This window comes from Saccopteryx leptura, chromosome 2 (assembly GCF_036850995.1).
Source record: "Saccopteryx leptura isolate mSacLep1 chromosome 2, mSacLep1_pri_phased_curated, whole genome shotgun sequence".
In the NCBI taxonomy this organism is placed as follows: domain Eukaryota; kingdom Metazoa; phylum Chordata; class Mammalia; order Chiroptera; family Emballonuridae; genus Saccopteryx; species Saccopteryx leptura.
In genome coordinates this window covers 50,617,904-50,635,540 of record NC_089504.1, presented here as the reverse complement: position 1 = coordinate 50,635,540, position 17,637 = coordinate 50,617,904, and the positions used below count along the sequence as shown (strand labels likewise).

Sequence of the window (17,637 nt, the reverse complement as noted above, 5' to 3'; positions counted from 1 at the left end):
CCAGGGCAGGCGGCGAGGATGCCCCTTTGCTTAGTGCCCCACGGGGTTTCCCCCTTCTACTTGCTTAATTGCTTAAAGTACAGTGCAATGAAGGAAACCACTGGTGGTACATTTCTTAAGAGCCACCACTAGCTCAATAAATAAAGGTGATTTAAATAATAAAATGTTAATTCACATGTCAAAGATCTCTTTGTACACAACATTTCTTGTGTAGATCTTCCCATCATTTGAAACTGTTTTAATCCTTTTTGCGTTTCGGTCAGCATTACTCTGTCGTTTTTTTGCATTTCTCTCCTGCCTTTGTTCAAGGGACTCATTTTGTTGAGACAGGCTTTTTTGTCTTGCATCTGAGGCAAGCCTTGTTTCTCTATGCTCATCAGTCTCATTTTGCCGAGAAGGACGCATTTGCTCTACGACTGAATTAAGCCTTGTCTTTCTCTGCTCAGTGATTTCTTTTTGTTGAGAAAGCCATTTTTGTGCAGCTTTAGCTCCTTTTCTCTCCTCTTCAGTGCTGTATTTTCTAGGAGGCATTCTTAAAAGAAATTACGTTAAGATGTAGTTTTTATGTAAAACAGATGATTGCCAATGCAAACAAATGTTCACCTTCCCCCTGACCTGCTCAATTTGCGTTCAGCCGTGGCAACTTCACCCCATTGGCTAGTACAGTTACGCAAGCAACCAATAAGCCATCAGCGACAAACAGACACTTAAGCCACATATAATAAAGATATTGAGCGCCTTAGTTTTCTGGACAGCAAGGTAAAGGACATCTGGAGTACTCAGACTATATGACTGTCCTGGACAGCATCCTCTATTTCCCCTAGTACCAAATTACAGATCCTATTGTTACTGACGTGTGCCATGGCCAAAAAGGAGTCTAGCTGATCATTGTAACTTAGTTTCTTATATTTCCTTTATAGAAAAGTGTTTTACAAGTGAACATTTAAAAAACCATTCAGTTATTAATACCTGTTAATTCTGGGTGGTAGGTACACAGTATATCTAACTATTCTCTGGTTCTCTGGCTTTATGTCAGGCTAATACTGGCTTCATAAAATGAGTTTGGAAGTGTTTTCTCCTGCTCTGTTATCTGAGAAATTTCTGTAATATTGGTATTATATCTTCCTTAAATGTTTATTGGAATTTACCAGTGAAAATATTTGGCCTTACGGTTTTTTTTCAGGTAAAGATTCATAATTATTATTCTATTTCTTTATTTGATATAGGTATAATCAGCTTTTCTTTTGAGATATATTACAAAATGTTATATACATTTTATGTCCTTGTCTTTTTTCTTTCTTGCTTTCATTATAGTTTTTAGCTGCATATATATATTTTCACCCTTAAACAATTTTTTTGCCCAGTTTTATGATGCTTTGGAAACACATATTTCAATTTTAAGTATCACCTACACACAAAAGCATGTAATATAATTTAAAGTACAACAGTAAAACAAAGACCTTTATACCCAACTCTGAAGCCAAGTAATAGAACATAACTTCAGAAGTCAGCACTATATTCTAACCTGACTGTAATACTGTTTTCCTCACAATTGTGTCTTTATGTCCTGATTTTTGTTAATAAATGCTACCTACTATGTCTGAATCCTTAAACAATACATTGTTTCATTTGCACCCCCCCTTTTTAAAGAATATCACATTTTATGTATTTGAGCCTTTTTTCATTTAACTGTTAGATTTTTTAGATATATCCACATTGATGTGTGTAGGAATACAATTCATTTATTTGTATTATTGTGTACTATTCTATTGTATGAATGTAACACCGGTTGTTCATTGTTTTTTAATGGATATTTACGTTGTTTCTGCTGTTTTGATTTTGTGAACATAGCTACTGTAACTAGTCTTGTACATGTCTGTGAGTATATTCTTGACCTCAGGCAGGCATTTTGAGAGAATCTATTTTTAGTGGCACATGTTCTCCAAGGAGCAGTGGAAGAGAAACTTGGCGTTTCACTTTAGTGTCAGTACTTGGACTTGTTAGACATTAAATATTTTTTGACGATCTGGAGTATATAATACGGTGTTGCAATTTGTATTTTAACTAATGAAATTGCGGACCTTTTCATGTTTATGGGCTCTTTGTGCTTGCTCTTCTATAAAATTCCTGTGCGTTTAACTTAGGTGTTTGCATACATTTTCTGTAGTCAGATTGCAAATATTACAGACTTTGTGGGTCATATAGTTTTGTTGTAACTATTTCACTCATTGCAATGTGAAGCAGCCAGTGATTTGGCTATGTGCCAATAAAATTCTATTTTACTGGATAATAAAATATAAATTTCATGTAATTTGATATGTCACAAAATACTCTTTTTTTGATATTTTTCAACTACTTAGAGGTGTAAAAACCATTCTTACCTAGTCCTACTGATTGTATTAATAGTTTGTTGACCCCTTGTTCAATTTATCAATTTTAGGAGAGGGAATTATTTTTTTTCTTACTGATTTTTAGAAATCATTTAATATTCTGCATATTATTCCTTGATTTGTTTTTGTGTTTCAATATTCTTTTCAGTATGGTGTCTTTTGATGAACAATTTTCTTAATTTTAATAAAACTGAATTTATCACTTCTTCCCTTTTTGGTTTGAGAATTTTGTGTTTTCTAAACCATTCCATTCCATGAATTTCATAAAGATATTACTCTACTTGGTTTTCTAAAAGTTATATAATTTTGCCTTAAACTTTTCGGTCTTTCATTCTACTTGGAATTGCTTTTTTATATGGGTGAGGCTGGAATCTAATTTCATGAATATTTTTTTTCACAGTGAACTTCCTAGTGCCATTTATTGAAATAGCTATCTTTTTCTCACCTGTTTACTATGTCTATTAAATACTAGTTGTAGATATGTGAATAGGTTTGTTTCTGAACTCCCTGTTCTGTTGGTTTGTTTATCCTTGAGTTAGGAGCAAATATATCCTTACTTGGTGCTAGATACTGTCCTAGGTGCTTTATCAATATTAAGTTATTTAACCTCCCAAATACCATTAAGGTTGGAACTTCATTTTCTATTTTTATGGATAAAGAAACTAAAGCACATAAAGGTTAACTTGAGGTCACATTAGTAGAGCTTCATCTACACCCTCATAGTAAAATCCAGGCATTCTGGCTTTTTTAATTTATGCTCTTAATAACCATTTTATACTGCTTTCTCAATTCCAAACTGAATTATTGAGCTTTATTCTTAAGCTTTATAATTTGTCTTTCACCTTGGCTCTCTTCTTTACTAATGTCTTGGCTGTCCTTGACCATCTCTGTTTATATCTAAATTTTAGAATATTCTTTCATGGTCTACCAAAAAAAAAATCCCATTGGTATTTTACTTTAAAAAAGCAAGCAGTAATTTGTTAATGTAATCAAACATCCACATAGTGCTCATATTTTCTTGGTTGTCTCTCTCTTTTTCCTTTTAGCTTGTTTGGAATAGGTTCCAAAAGAGGTCCACACTCTGCTTTTCGTTAATATGCCTATTAAGTCTGTTTTAACCTAACGTTTCTGCTCTGTGTTCCTTGCCATTTGTGACTATCCTGTTTGTTTTGTAGGATTCCCCACAGTCTGGCTTTTGCTGATTATACTCTCATGATATTAAACATGTTCTTCTGTTCCTTTATTTCCTTTAAATTGATAATTAAATCTTGAGGCACAATGAGATTCAGGGTTTTTTTTAGAGGGGCAAAAGTACTTCATAATTTGTGCAGCATATTTTCAAACGATTCACTACTGTCTAGCTGTCCTTTGTAATGTAAAAGCTGTTATTTTATTAAGGGTTGCAACATGATAATAATCTGATTCAAACATTTATCTTCATTTATTAAATGGAAATTTTTAGCCAGTCTTTATGTTGACATCTCTAATCATTTTGGCTTCTTTAAAGTTCATTCCCCAGTAGATTCCTCAGACATGGCTCATAATCACAGGAATGATACTCCCTGCGTGTTTACATGTTGTGTCACATTTATATTTGAGGAGCAGTTCGGCTGGGTTTTGAATTGGCTTGAATTTTCTTTCTAGATGATATTAAACTTGTCACTTCCTGTCTTCTGGCCTGGTGTTCAATCAAATTGTTGCTGATAATTCGGATGGCAACTTCACTTTCTTTTTCCCTGGAAAGACTTAGTCATTTTGCCTATATATATATATATATGATAGGAAGCTTTATTTGAGCAGAACTTTGGACAGGTAGACATCACAGTAAATGATCAGGCAGTATACAGCAATTTTATGGTCTCAAAAATTGAGAGCATCTAAAGTATTTTTCCCTTCCATAAGTATAAGCATGATAGTCTAGATTCTGGGAACCAGTTGATTAAAAAATATAGGAGCCTCATCTTTTAATTTATATATTTTGACTTAAAATACCCATTTTCCGTTATGTTGTTTCATTTACCCCCTAATCTACACATGGTATCTTCTAGGCCATAGCCTTTTTTGCTTAAGCAAATATGTTTCTTTCTATTTGACTTGAGTGGGATAGTCACAGGGTCACTTACATGACTTGTGGAAGATATTCTATTTTTATTAGTTAATTTAACAATATTTGAGATATTTTAGTCAATAAAAGATGTAAAGTCCCTCTCTCCTGTGGTAAATTATCAATAGACATTAATTAATAGTAAACAATATTAGAGAGTGATAGTGTTTTGAAAAACAGTAAAGTAGGATAATGTGATAGTCATTTGAATGGTATTTTAGGACGATCAGGAAATGCCTCTCTGTGGAGGGAACATTTGATAGAAATATAATCAATTGTAGGTATGATCTTTGTGGAAAGAGCATTGCAGGTAGAGGAAAGAGTAACTGTAAAGGCCTTGTGGAAGAAAGATATTTGGCCTATTTTGGAGGTTATAGGGGCCCCAGTAACCTTATATAGAATTGTTTATTTTTTGTCCCTCCCCCCCTTTTTTTTTTGCTAAAGTCAACTATTATACATACAGATATAGTTTACATACAGTAAACTATATCTTTTTTAGTGTATAGTTCTGTGAGTTTTGAGAAACACATACAGTTGTATAACTTCCAACAATTTAAGGAATATATAGATTAGAGCTGACACTTCCCTCAGTTTTCACCTGCCCTTTGTAGTTATTTCTTCTCACCACTTGGGAATCACTGGTCTATTTCTGTCTTTATAGTCTAAGCATTTTCAGAATATCATTTAAATGGGCTATCACAGTATATTGCCTTTTGAGTTTGTTTTCTTTATAACATTTGAAATTTTAATTTTTTTCTGTAGTCATTTTTTCTTGATCAGCCTGGCTCAGAATTCATCCCATTTTAATAATCCTTTCAAAGAACCAGCTTTGGTTCAATAGTGTATTTTTGTTTTCAATTTTATTTTTGCTTTTTTATTTCCTTCTTGCTTTGGGTTTAATTTCCTCTTTTTCCCCCTAGTTTCTTAACATGGAAAACTAGATACTTGATTTGAGATTTTATTTTCAAATATAAGCCAGTGATTTTCAGTCTTTTTGACCTCATGGCATACATAAACTAATTACCAAAATTCTGTGGCACACCAAAACATATATTTTTTGCTGATTTGCCAAAAAAAAAAGTAGGTATAATTTTGATTCATTCACACTAGATGACATTGTTGTATTGGCTGTTATTTTTATTTATTTGACAATCTAAGGGAAAAGAGATTAGTGCCCGTGATTAAATAGTCAGATGTTGCATGTTTTAAACAGACTTGTGGCACACAGGTTGAATATCTCTGATATAAGCATTTAATGCCATAAATTTTCCTTTAAGCACTGTAATACCTGCAGCCTACAGATTTTTATGTGTTGTATTTTTATTTTCATTCAGTTCAGAGTATTTTCTAATTTCTTTTGTGACTACCTCTTTTACCCATGGCTTATTTAAAAGTATGTTAAATTTAACTTCCAAATATTTTGAGATTTTTTTCTCAGATGTCTTTCAGTTAATGATTTTTAGTTTAAATTCATTATGATCAGAGAAAAAAAGTCTTTTCAGTTCTTCTAAACTTAGTGTTTGCATGCACGATAAACCTTGGTAAATGTTCTAAGTGTATTTGAAATTAATGTATATATTTAGCTCTTTCTGGGTTAAATGTTTCATAAATATCAATTAGAGCAAGTAGGTTGATTGATAGAATTGTTCATGCTACTGATTATCTCTTTACTGGTTTTGTTTACTAAGAAAGGATTGTTGAAATTTCATCTGTGGATTTTAGATTTCTTCTTATAGTTCCCTCAATTTTTGCTTCACATGTTTTTAAAATCTCAGATGCATTTATAGGACCTTATGCCTTCCTGGTCAATTGACCCTTTATTGATTATGTAATGTCCCTCTTTATCTTTGGCAATTGTCCTCATTCTTAAAATCTACTTTGGTAGCAGTGTGACCACTCCAGATTTTTTTGATTAGTGTTTGCTTGGTGTATCCTTTTCTATTTTTTAACTTTTAATCTATATCTTTGTATTTAAAGGGGGTTCTTACAGGCAGCATATATTTCAATTTTGCTTTTTAATCTAGTCTGACAATTTCTGACTTTTTATTTGTATTTAGGCCTTATAAAAATTCAATTGCTGGCTGTGGTCATTTGGCTCAGTGGTAGAGTGTCAGCCTGGCATGTGGACACCCTGGGTTTAATCCCTGGTCAAGGCCCTCTCCCCCTTCTCTCTCTCTTTCCCTCTCACAGTCAGTGGCTTGATTGGTTGGATCATCAGCCCCAGACTGGGGTTGCGGGGTGGGTCCCGGTCGGAGCACATGCAGGAGTCTGTCCCTCTATCTCTCTTCCTCTCACTTAAAAACAAATCCAGTTATTGATACGGTTGTGCTAAAATTTTGCTGCCTCTAATTGTTTTCTATTTTCTAGTTGCTTTGTTTATTCTATTTGATGTATTGCCCCACTCTTTTAACCTAATGTTGGATTATCATTCATTTTATGGTTTTCTTTGGGTTTCCAATACACATATTTTCATTAAAGTGTACATTCCAATAATATTTTACTGTTTCATGTATAGTGTATTTTACAACACTATACTGACAATTCCTAGTCCTCATCTTTCATAGTATTGCTGTAATTTGTTTTATGTTTGTATGCTGAAAATACAAAATGATGAATTTGGTTTAGTCAATTTTCTTTAGCACAATTAATTTGAAAAAATATATATTTTATTTACCTTCATTTTAATCATTTCTAGATCTCATTTCACCATGTAGCTTCAGGTTTCTGTTATTTTTATTTCTGCCTTAAGAACTTAGCCATTACTTACAATGTAAGTCTCCTGCTAATGAATTCTCTCACCTTTGTGGGAAAAAGGATTGGGCATTAGTAAAAAAAAATTTATTTCACCTTCATTTTATTTTCATTTTCTGAGTGATATTTTTGCTGGATGTAGAATTCTGGTTTGATTGGGCTTCACCCTCGCTCCTCCTTTCAGACTCTTTAATATGTGACATCATTGTTTTGATGAGAAATCTACTATATGTCTTTATTCCTTTATGTATATACTTCCTCAGCCATAACTGACAGTCTTCAGGATTAGTATATGGTGTGTTTAGGTATATGTCAATATGTTCTGATATTTATCCTGTTTGGCATTTTCTGAGCTTTTTCAATTTGTATTCTGTTATTTTTCATTATCTTCTCAAATAGTTCTGCCTCTCTCTGTCTCTCTTGTCCCCATCATTCGCTTCTTCTTTCTCCATACTACCTATTCTTCTTCCTGTTGGATTCCAAACATTCTTACTAGATATCTGTTAGTGTCTCACAACTTTGAACACAGATCCTCTTTTCACCCTTTTACCCATTCTTTTCTTATGTTTCAGTTTGTATAATTTATGTTGACCTATTTTTAAGTTCACTGATTTTGTCCTTGGCTCTGTTGAATCTACTGATGAACTCATTGAAGGTATTCCTTCATCTCTGTTACCGCTTTTTTTAACTTTAGTATTTTCTGTTGATTCATTGTTGTTGTTTTTTCTTTGATGATATTTATATATATACATTGTGTGTGTGTGTATTTATTTTATTTTTTTTATTTTTTTTTGTGAGTGGAGGGGAGATAGGCAGAATCCTGCATGTACCCCTACCGGGATTTCCCAGCAACTCCATCTAGGGCCAGTGCTTGAGTACCAAGCTATTTCTAGTGCCTAAGGCTAATGGGTTCTGCAGCTGAGCTATCCTCAGCACCTAGGGCCATGCTCGAACAAATCGAGCCACTGGCTGCTAGAGTGGAAGAGGGAGAGAAGAAGATGGTGTGGGAGAGAAGCAGATGGTCACTTCTCCTGTGTGCCCTGACTGGGAATGGAACCTAGGACATTCATAGGTCAGGCTGACATTCTATCCACTGAGCCACCAGCCAGGGTCTGCTGATACTCCTTATCTCTCTATGTATATTTTCCACCTTTTCACCTCTATCAGAAGCATTTACCATATCAATCTTAGTAATTTAAAGTTTACTGGCTGAAAATTACATCTGTGTTATAGGCAACTCTAGTTATATTGATTGATTTGTCATTTGTTGGGTTTTTCTTTTTCTTCCATTTTAGGGTGTCTCATAATTATTGATTCAGAATCATATACAGGATAATTGAGACTGAAGTGAATTGTATTTGTCTGAAAATGGGTATACCTCTTTTTTCTGTTAGGTCATTAGCATGGGAGGGAGGGAGTCAATTGGATTTGAGTTTTTCTTATTTATTATGATCCTTTTAATACACTACTGCTTCGGATTCCTTCAGCTATACGTTGTGCAATGAGTAGGGGTTCTGTTGCTGGAATGCTGCTCCATTTTTTGCTTTTCACCTTCCCTCTACATGCACCCTAGAATGTTCTCTGGGCTCTTTTATTGATGTTAGAGGCTACTGCACCTTTTACTGATGGTGAGCATTTGGAGGGATTGGTGGGATGAGGAGGGTGGTAGGCAGGTGTTTTGGGTAGGCTTGTCATTTGTCCTAGTCCAGTTTCAGTCCTCTTGGTCTCAGAAATGGTGGTACTTGGGGCTTTTTTGGAATGGAGGCTACTCCACTCTTCCAGGGTTGTATCCAGGAAAGCTTGCTCTGATCTTCCACTCTGCTCCATTTTTTTCATGAGCTCGCAGCAGAAAACTCCCAGTGAAGTGGTTCTAGCTGAGGGTGAACTCCTCTTGTGTGTGTGGCTCCCAGAGATTCTATATTCTTCGTAGATGTGTATCTCACATTAGTCCATAGTCAGCCTTTCTCATTTTAGCTGAATTCTTCTTACCTAGCTTGTACGGTATCTGACATATCTTCTTCCTGCGCTTACCTCAGGTTAGCCAGTGCTTATGTTCTCTCCTGAAGCTACTTTTTTCCTCCACAGATTTTAGGCTGCTAGGTGGGCTTGTGGCCGCAGCTTTCTAATCATTTTAAGAAAAGTCATGATTTTGTAATTAATCTGGTTAAGGCTTGAATTGGCCCTGTTTCTATCATTCTACATCCTAGACAGAAGCAGAACTCCTATAGATTACTTTACAGCCTCATCCTGTACCTTAGCCTTCACAGGCCCTACATATCTTTGGTTTCTGAGGTTTTCTTTGTCCCATGGTTGGAATTTATTTGCTTGTTGATGGTTCTTCAGCCCTTTGCCTTGTGTCTAACACTTAAAAGGGGCAAGAAAGCTATAAACTAAATGCTCTGTCCATCTTCCTTTTGTGTGTGTGTATGTGACAGAGACAGAGAAAGATTCAGAGAGAAGGACAGATAGGAACAGACAGGCAGAAAGGGAGCGAGATGAGAAGAATCAGTTCTTAGTTGTTCATTGATTGCTTTCTCATATGTGCCTTGATGGGGGAGCTATAGCAGAACAAATGACCTCTTGCTCAAACCAGCGACCTTGGGCTTCAAGCCAGCGACCTTTGGGCTCAAGCCAGCGACCGTGAGGTCATGTCTATGATCCCAAGCTCAAGCCAGCAACCCCCGCTCAAGCTGATGAGCCTGTGCTCAAGCTGGTGACCTCAGGGTTTCTAGCCTGGGTCCTCTGCATTCCAGTCCAGTGCTCTATCCACTGCGCCACTGCCTGGTCAGGCCCATCTTCCATTTTTTTTTTTTTTTTTTTTTTTCAGAGAGAGAGAGGGATAGACAGGGACAGACAGACAGGAATGGAGAGAGATGAGAAGCATCAATCATTAGTTTTTCATTGCGCGTTGCAACACCTTAGTTGTTCATTGATTGCTTTCTCATATGTGCCTTGACTGCGGGCCTTCAGCAGACCGAGTAACTCCCTGCTGGAGCCAGCAACCTTGGGTTCAAGCTGGTGGGCTTTTTGCTCAAACCAGATGAGCCTGCGCTCAATCTGGCAACCTCGGGGTCTCGAATCTGGGTCCTCTGCATCCCAGTCCAACGCTCTATCCACTGTGCCACCGCCTGGTCAGGCCCCATCTTCCATTTTTTAAAAACAATTCACATCTTTTGTTTCCAGCATTTTGTTTTATTTTTTAATTTAAATCATTGTTTTCTTTCATTTTTAAAATTGAATTTTTTGGAGTAACAGTAGTTTGCAAAACCATACATGTTTCAAGAGTACAACTCAATGAAACATCATCTGCACACTGTGTTCTATACCCATTGCCCCAAGTAAGATCACTTTCTGTTCCCATTTCTGACCCCTTTATGCCCACCGCCACCTACCTCCCCAACCCCCTTTCCCTCTGGCTATCACCACACTGTTGTCTGTGTCTCTGTGTTATGTGTGTATATGGTTTTTGGCTAATCCCTTCACCTTCTTTCATCCAATCTCCAAACCCAACCCCCCCCCCCCCCCACAGCTGTCCTTTTTTTCTTTTTCTTTTTCAATTATAGTTGAAATACAATATTATGTTAGTTTCCGGTATACATTCCAGTGACTAGACATTATATAACTTATTAAGTGATTATTCTGACAAATTTCAGACCCATCTAATAACACCATACGAAGTTATTAGAACATTATTGATTATATTTCCTATGTTCTTTACATCCCCGAGACTATTCTGTAACAACTAATTTCTACTTTTTAATCCCTTCATCTTTTCCACTGATTCTCCTCTCAACCCCCTCCCAACTGACAACTATCAAAATGTTCTCTGTATCTGTGAGTCTGTTTCTGTTCTGCTTGTTTGGTAATTTTGTCTTTTAGGTTTAATTGTTGATAAATATGTATTTATTGCCATTTTATTGTTCACATGTTTTATCTTTTTTCTTCTTCTCCTCCTCCTCATCCTCCTCCTCCTCCTCCTCCTCCTCCTCCTCCTCCTCCTCCTCCTCCTCCTCCCTTTAAAATTTCATGTAATACTGTCTTGGTGGTGATGAACTCCTTTTGCTTTTTCTTACCTGGGAAGCCCTTTATCTGTTCTTGGTGGATTCTTGCTTTTCATCACTTTGAATATTTCTTGTCAGTCCCTTTTGGCCTACAAAGTTTTTGTTGGGAAATCCGATGACAGTTTTATGGGACTAACTACCTTGTAGGTAAATATTTTTCTAAGATTCTCTGTCTTTAACCATTTGCATTTTAATTAAGATATGTCTTGGTGTGGGTCCCTTTGGGTTCATCTTATTGGGGACTCTCTTTGCTCTGGGTTGTATGTCTATTTCCTTTACCAGGTTAGAGAAGTTTTCTGTCATTATTTATCAAATAGGTTTTTGATTTTTTGCTCTCTCTCATCTCCTTCCAGTACCCCCATCCATGATGCGAATGTTGGTACACTTGAAGTTGTCCCAAGAGGTTTCTTTTACTACCCTCATTTTTTCTTTTGGATTCTTTTTTCTTTTTGTTCTTCTGATTGGGTATTTTCTTTTCTTTTCTTTCTTTTTTTTTTGTGGCAGAGACATAGAAAGTCAGAGAGAGGGACAGATAGGGATAGACAGACAGGAAGGGAGGGAGATGAGAAACATCAACTCTTCATTGCAGTTCCTTAGTTGTTCACTGATTGATTTCTCATTTGTGCCTTGACCAGGGAGCTACAGCAAACCGAGTGACCCCCTGCTCGATCTAGCGACCTTGGGCTCAAGCTGGTGAGCCTTGCTCAAACCAGATGAGCCTACACTCAAGCTGGCGACCTTGGGGTCTCAAACCTAAGTCCTCCACATCCCAGTCTGACGTTCCATCCACTGCGCCACTGCCTGGTCAGGCTGATTGGGTGTTTTCTGTTTCCTTATATTCCAAATTGCTGATTTGATTCTCGACTACATCTACTTTACTGTTGATTACCTGTAAATTATTCTTCATTTCGACTTGTGTATCCTTCATTTCTGACAGCGTCCTTTTATATGCTGTTGAAGTTCTAAGTTCATTGAGCATCCTTGTAATCAGTGTTTTGAACTCTGCATCTAGTAGTTTGCTTGTTTCCATTTTTTTCTTTCTTTGAAGTTTTGTTCTGTCATTTGGGACATGTTTCCTTAAATCCTCTTCTTGCTGGCCTCCCTGTATTTGTTTCTAGGTATTATATAGAGCTAATACATCTCTCAGACTTGGTAGAGTGGCCTAATGTAGTAGGTTTACTGTAGAGTCCTGTGACAGCATCCCTGATCACCCAGGCTGGGCATTGGGGTCTCCCAGGAGATGCAGGTAGGATCAGCTAGCTGCTACCTGTGTTCTGCCCAGGTCCTCCTGGTATAACCTAAAAAGAATCTTTAGATGGATGCTAAATGTGCTGGGCTGGGATGTGGCCAAGCTGCAAACCACGGTCGGCTGCTTCTAGTAGTGCCAGGCCTGGGGCTACGTAGTGAGAGGTATGGGGCACACAGAGGACAGATGCTGCTTGTTTGAGAAATTGTGGGGAAGTCTGAAGCATGAGCCAAGACAGGCCATTTGTATTGGAAAGCCGCTTTTAAGACAGCTTGAATGAGCCCCCAAATTGGGTGAGGCATGTTGTCAGGGAATCACTGGGACAGGCTGAACAGTGTGAGCCAGGTTGATCCAACTCAGATGTGGCACCTGCCTGCTGGCTCGGGGGGAGGGGGGTCCAGAAAAGAAACAATGGCCTCTTCCAGCACATTTTTTCTGGCAGAAAGCTACCTCTCTAGCTTTCAGCTTGGTATCAGACAGTTGAGTTCCTCCCTGTATGTCCCTGATGCCTTTTGAGCTCCTGCCCCAATACTACAGCTCAGAGGGAGTGAGTCTGAGTAAGTAGGGGGCCCTTTAAGACGAACTGTTTGGTACTCTAGCAACCCTCTATCTCAGCCACAATCCCCACTGGATTTTGCAGCCACAATTTATGGGGCCTGATGTGGGGTTGGGGCCCCTTGCTCCTCGGAGGATTTTCTTCAGTTGACATATCCCTCCCGATTTTTATCAATTATATGTGGTTGTGGGGCCAGTTTGTTGTGCCTTTCCACCCTGCCCCCACTGCCTACCAGTCTCAATGTGGGTGGCTCCTTTATTAAATCCTTAGTTGTAGTACTTCTATTTAGCTAGATTCAGGTGGTTCAGAATGATGGTTGCTCTGTAGCGGTAATTTTGACGTGATTGTAGGAGGATGTGAGTACCATGTTTACATACACTGCTGTCTTGAGTGGAAGCTGGCTCCACCATTTTAAACTGGTATTACAAACTTTGTAATTTTAATCTTCTGTAGGTAATTATTGGTTTGTGGTTGAGATGACTTCAGAAACTAATAACAAAAATAGAGTGATAGGAGACTCCTTGGAAGAATCTGGAAAATCTATTCATGTACCTCAAATCAAGAAGCACATTTCATTGAATTGTGGGGGTACAGTTTTTCAAAGTTTTGATGTTGACTAAAAATATATTTACATGGCAATTCTTAGTACACAAGTAAACACGCTGTGTGAAAATGTTTATTGTGAAAATTTTTTTTTGTTCTCCCCATTTATGAAAGTTGGGCCAGAACTACTAAATGGACGTCATCGCCCACAAAGGGTACTGCCACCACCAATGTGAGGTCTGCAATGTAGGATCTAATGAAGGAGTTAGAATTGTTGCTTTCTTGTACTTGGCTTGAATATTTGGAAGATTTTCCAAATATATATATGTATTGCTTTGTTTTTGTACTGAAAACACTTCATTTCAAAAATGGATTTTGATATTTTAATTTTCTCTTTTTAAGGCTGTGTATATCACTGGAAAAGAAGTTTTCAGCTTCAAAATCATTTCTTATGTGGATGCAACTGCTGGTCCTGCGTACACAGATATGAGTGTGGTTGACATTCAAGTTAATCTGACTGTTGGTTGCATTGAAGTAGTTTTTGTCACAAAATTTTTATATTCTATATTGGTAAGTATGTTGATCAATTTTTTAATTTATTCATTTCTGCTAGTTGGATATTGCTGTGCATCAAACATAGATAAAGAATAATAACTTCTTGCTTAACTTTTCCCCCTGGTTTTTCATAATTCTTTGAGTACCATTTACTATGATTGAAATGTATGACACTTTATTTATGTGGCATTATTTTCACGTGAGAATACCCAGTTAATTGAAGTATATATTTTATGTATTAATATTAAATATATATACATTATATATCATATATATGATATATATTAATTAGATTTAATCTTATACATCATTAGTTTACATTTTTGTTTTACCTGAGTTCCAATTATAATTAAAAATACTAAATACATAATTAAAGTTTGTTTTTGTCTGAGGTTATTATTTTAAAAAATTATATATTCTATTTTGTAATAATTCTGTGACTGGGGCTTTAAGGACTTTTGATATAGTCCCTCTGTCATACAGCCTCAGGTTCTGGAGTTTTAGTGCTGCTTTGCATATTTCCACCCCCTGTGGTTTCCCATTCTGTTACCTGATGTTTTTTCCTGTGAGTGTTATTCCTGTCTCTGTGACTTCTCTTAGTTTTGTTATCTAAACTAGATGATCGGTTAATCCAGGGGTCCCCAAACTTTTTACACAGGGGGCCAGTTCACTGTCCCTCAGACCATTGGAGGGCCGGACTATAAAAAAAAACTATGAACAAATTCCTATGCACACTGCACATATCTTATTTTAAAGTAAAAAAACAAAACGGGAACAAATATAACATTTAAAATAAAGAACAAGTAAATTTAAATCAACAAACTGATCAGTATTTCAATGAGAACTATGCTCCTCTCACTGACCACCAATGAAAGAGGTGCAAGTGCTGTGGGGGCTGGATAAATGGCCTCAGGAGGCCGCATGTGGCCCGCGGGCCGTAGTTTGGGGACCCCTGGGTTAATCCTAAGTAAATAATGTTGCTGTTTTTATTTATCTTTTTAATTGAGGTTACCATACAAGTATTTTTATACTCTTGAAAATTTTTTTGTATACCAAAAGTATAGATGAACAAGATTTCTTCTCTAATTAATTTTTTTCTAATTTCTTTTTGGAACTCAAAAGCATTATGTCACTGAACTTGTTGTGATAGCCTTTAATAGAATTTACTGAAAATGAAATTTTTTTTTAAATACAAAAGTTAAATATAATTCTAGGTATATTTTATACCATTGAAGTATTTTTTCGAGAATTTAGAAATTTTAAAATTTAGCATTCTTAAGGAAACATTTTATTTTATTTTTTATCTTACAAACATAAGTAAGCTCTGTGCCCATTAAGGTTGCATAGGGAAATACAATGTAATTATTCAGCAATTAGGGAAAGTGAGATTATGAGATGAGGGAAGTAGATATCAGTAAAGATTGTAATATCCACAGGGTACTTTTTGTTCCAGGGACTAGATTTTAATTTTTTTTCTGTATCTTTGTATTTCTCATTTTTGAACACAGAAAATTAAGATTTAATATATACAGCTAGATTTTGAATAAATAATGCTTGCTTGTACCAAGAAATTTTTTTTCTTATGGAGGTAAAATCATAAACCTCCATATACATTTAATAAGTCTTATTCATTAACGGTAACCTTGTGAATATAATTCTGTTATCCTTACAGGCTTTTATTGATAATTTTCAAGCAGTTAAAGAGGCCTTGGCTGAGGCAACTGTTCAGGCAGCAGGAATGGCTGCTACTGGCGTAAAAGAACTGGCACAGAGGAGTTCTCGCTTGGCATTAGATGTTAACATCAAAGCCCCGGTGGTGGTCATTCCACAGTCTCCAGATTCTGAAAATGTTTTTGTTGCTGATTTTGGACTAATTACAATGACCAATACATTCCATATGATAAAAGAGAGCCAGAGCAACCCCCCACCCATTATTGATTTGATTACGATAAAGCTGAGTGAAATGCGATTGTACAGGTAAGCTTTTAACAGGTATATTAGTGTAGAATGCAGTTTTTTTCAAACTTTTTACATTAAAGGCTTTGTTATTTTTAGACTTCCTTTTACAGTGAGCCTTTACTTCATTATAACTATACTTATGTGAAGCTCTCTGCCGCAAGTATTTATTGGCAAGATCAATTATATTCTTCTAGCTTTTGAAAACTTAGTATTTGAATATTACTTCTTAGATAATTAGGAACACTGTAAAATCAATGATCTGAGGAAGTATATTTGTGCTTTATTTATAGTACTTTATAAATTTTAAGATTATGGAAGAATTGGAGGAATTCCTAATGTAATATATTTATTCACTTCACAAATGCAGCATTATTCAAACTATTTGTCAGCTTTGTGCTGTGGCCCTGATGTTCTAGTTAAAATAACAAAACAAAACACACACAGTAGAGTACAACTTTATGTAATCATTGGGCATAGGATTGAGTTAGGAAAATAAATGAACATTCAAATATTTCCAGAACTTTTCACTGTGTTTCTATATTATTTCTTATTAGTGCTCTATTCCTTTTTTAGCTTGGATCCATTTCTGTTATACTTCCCACTTGCCCTCTTCTTTCTTCTGTCATTTTTCTTCAACTTTATTCTATTTTTCTCTCTGGTCTCTTGCTGGCCTATCTCCTTCAACCTATCTTTCCATCAATTCAGTACTTTTTTTCTTTTTTTTGGTATTTTTTTGAAGTTAGAAGTGGGGAGACAGTCACACAGACTCCTGCATGTGCCCGACAGGGATCCACTTGGCAAGCCCACGAGGGGGCGATGCTCCGTTGTGACAAAAGCCCTTCTAGGGCCTGAGGCGGAGGCCTTGGAGCCATCCTCAGCACCTGGGCCAACTTTGCTCCAATGGAGCCTTGGCTGCAGGAGGGGAAGAGATAGGAAGGGGGGGTGGAGAAGCAGATGGGCGCTTCTCCTGTGTGCGTGCCCTGACCAGGAATCGAACCCAGGACTTCCACATGTCAGGCCGATGCTCTACCGCTGAGCCAACCGGCCAGGGCCCCATCAGTTCAGTACTTTTAAATCAGCTTTATTGAGATATAATTGGCATAGAAGAAATTGTATATCTTTAAATTATACAATTTGACAAGTTTTGACATGTATACACTTGTGACAATTTGTGTAGTATATTGTATTATATCTTCCTTAAATATTTGGTAGAATTTACCAGTGAAGCATCTGGTCCTAGATTTTACTTGGTCCTAGAGATTTCAAATTACAATTTCCATTTCTTCAATAAACTTACGACTGTTCAAATTATATTTTTTCTTGAGTGATCTTAATTTTTTTTCAAGAAATTTGTCGATTTTATTCAAATGTAGAATTTTATTGCATAAAGTTGTTTATAAAATTTCTTTTTATTTATTATATCTACAGGGATTTTGTCTTCCTCATTTTTTATATTTATAGTTCATGCATTT

The 17,637-nt window shown here is 36.3% G+C and overlaps 1 protein-coding gene across 5 annotated transcripts in view; it reads left to right on the top strand.

Annotated features, from left to right (window-relative positions):
* VPS13A (vacuolar protein sorting 13 homolog A) overlaps positions 1 to 17,637 on the top strand; it is a 244,743-nt gene that overhangs the window by 107,469 nt on the left and 119,637 nt on the right. For all 5 annotated transcript variants that reach the window (XM_066367951.1, XM_066367950.1, XM_066367953.1 and 2 more), the window contains exons 32-33: positions 14,054 to 14,221; positions 15,879 to 16,183. In XM_066367951.1, coding sequence (XP_066224048.1) covers positions 14,054 to 14,221; positions 15,879 to 16,183 — 473 coding nt within the window. The remainder of the gene's footprint in view (positions 1 to 14,053; positions 14,222 to 15,878; positions 16,184 to 17,637) is intronic.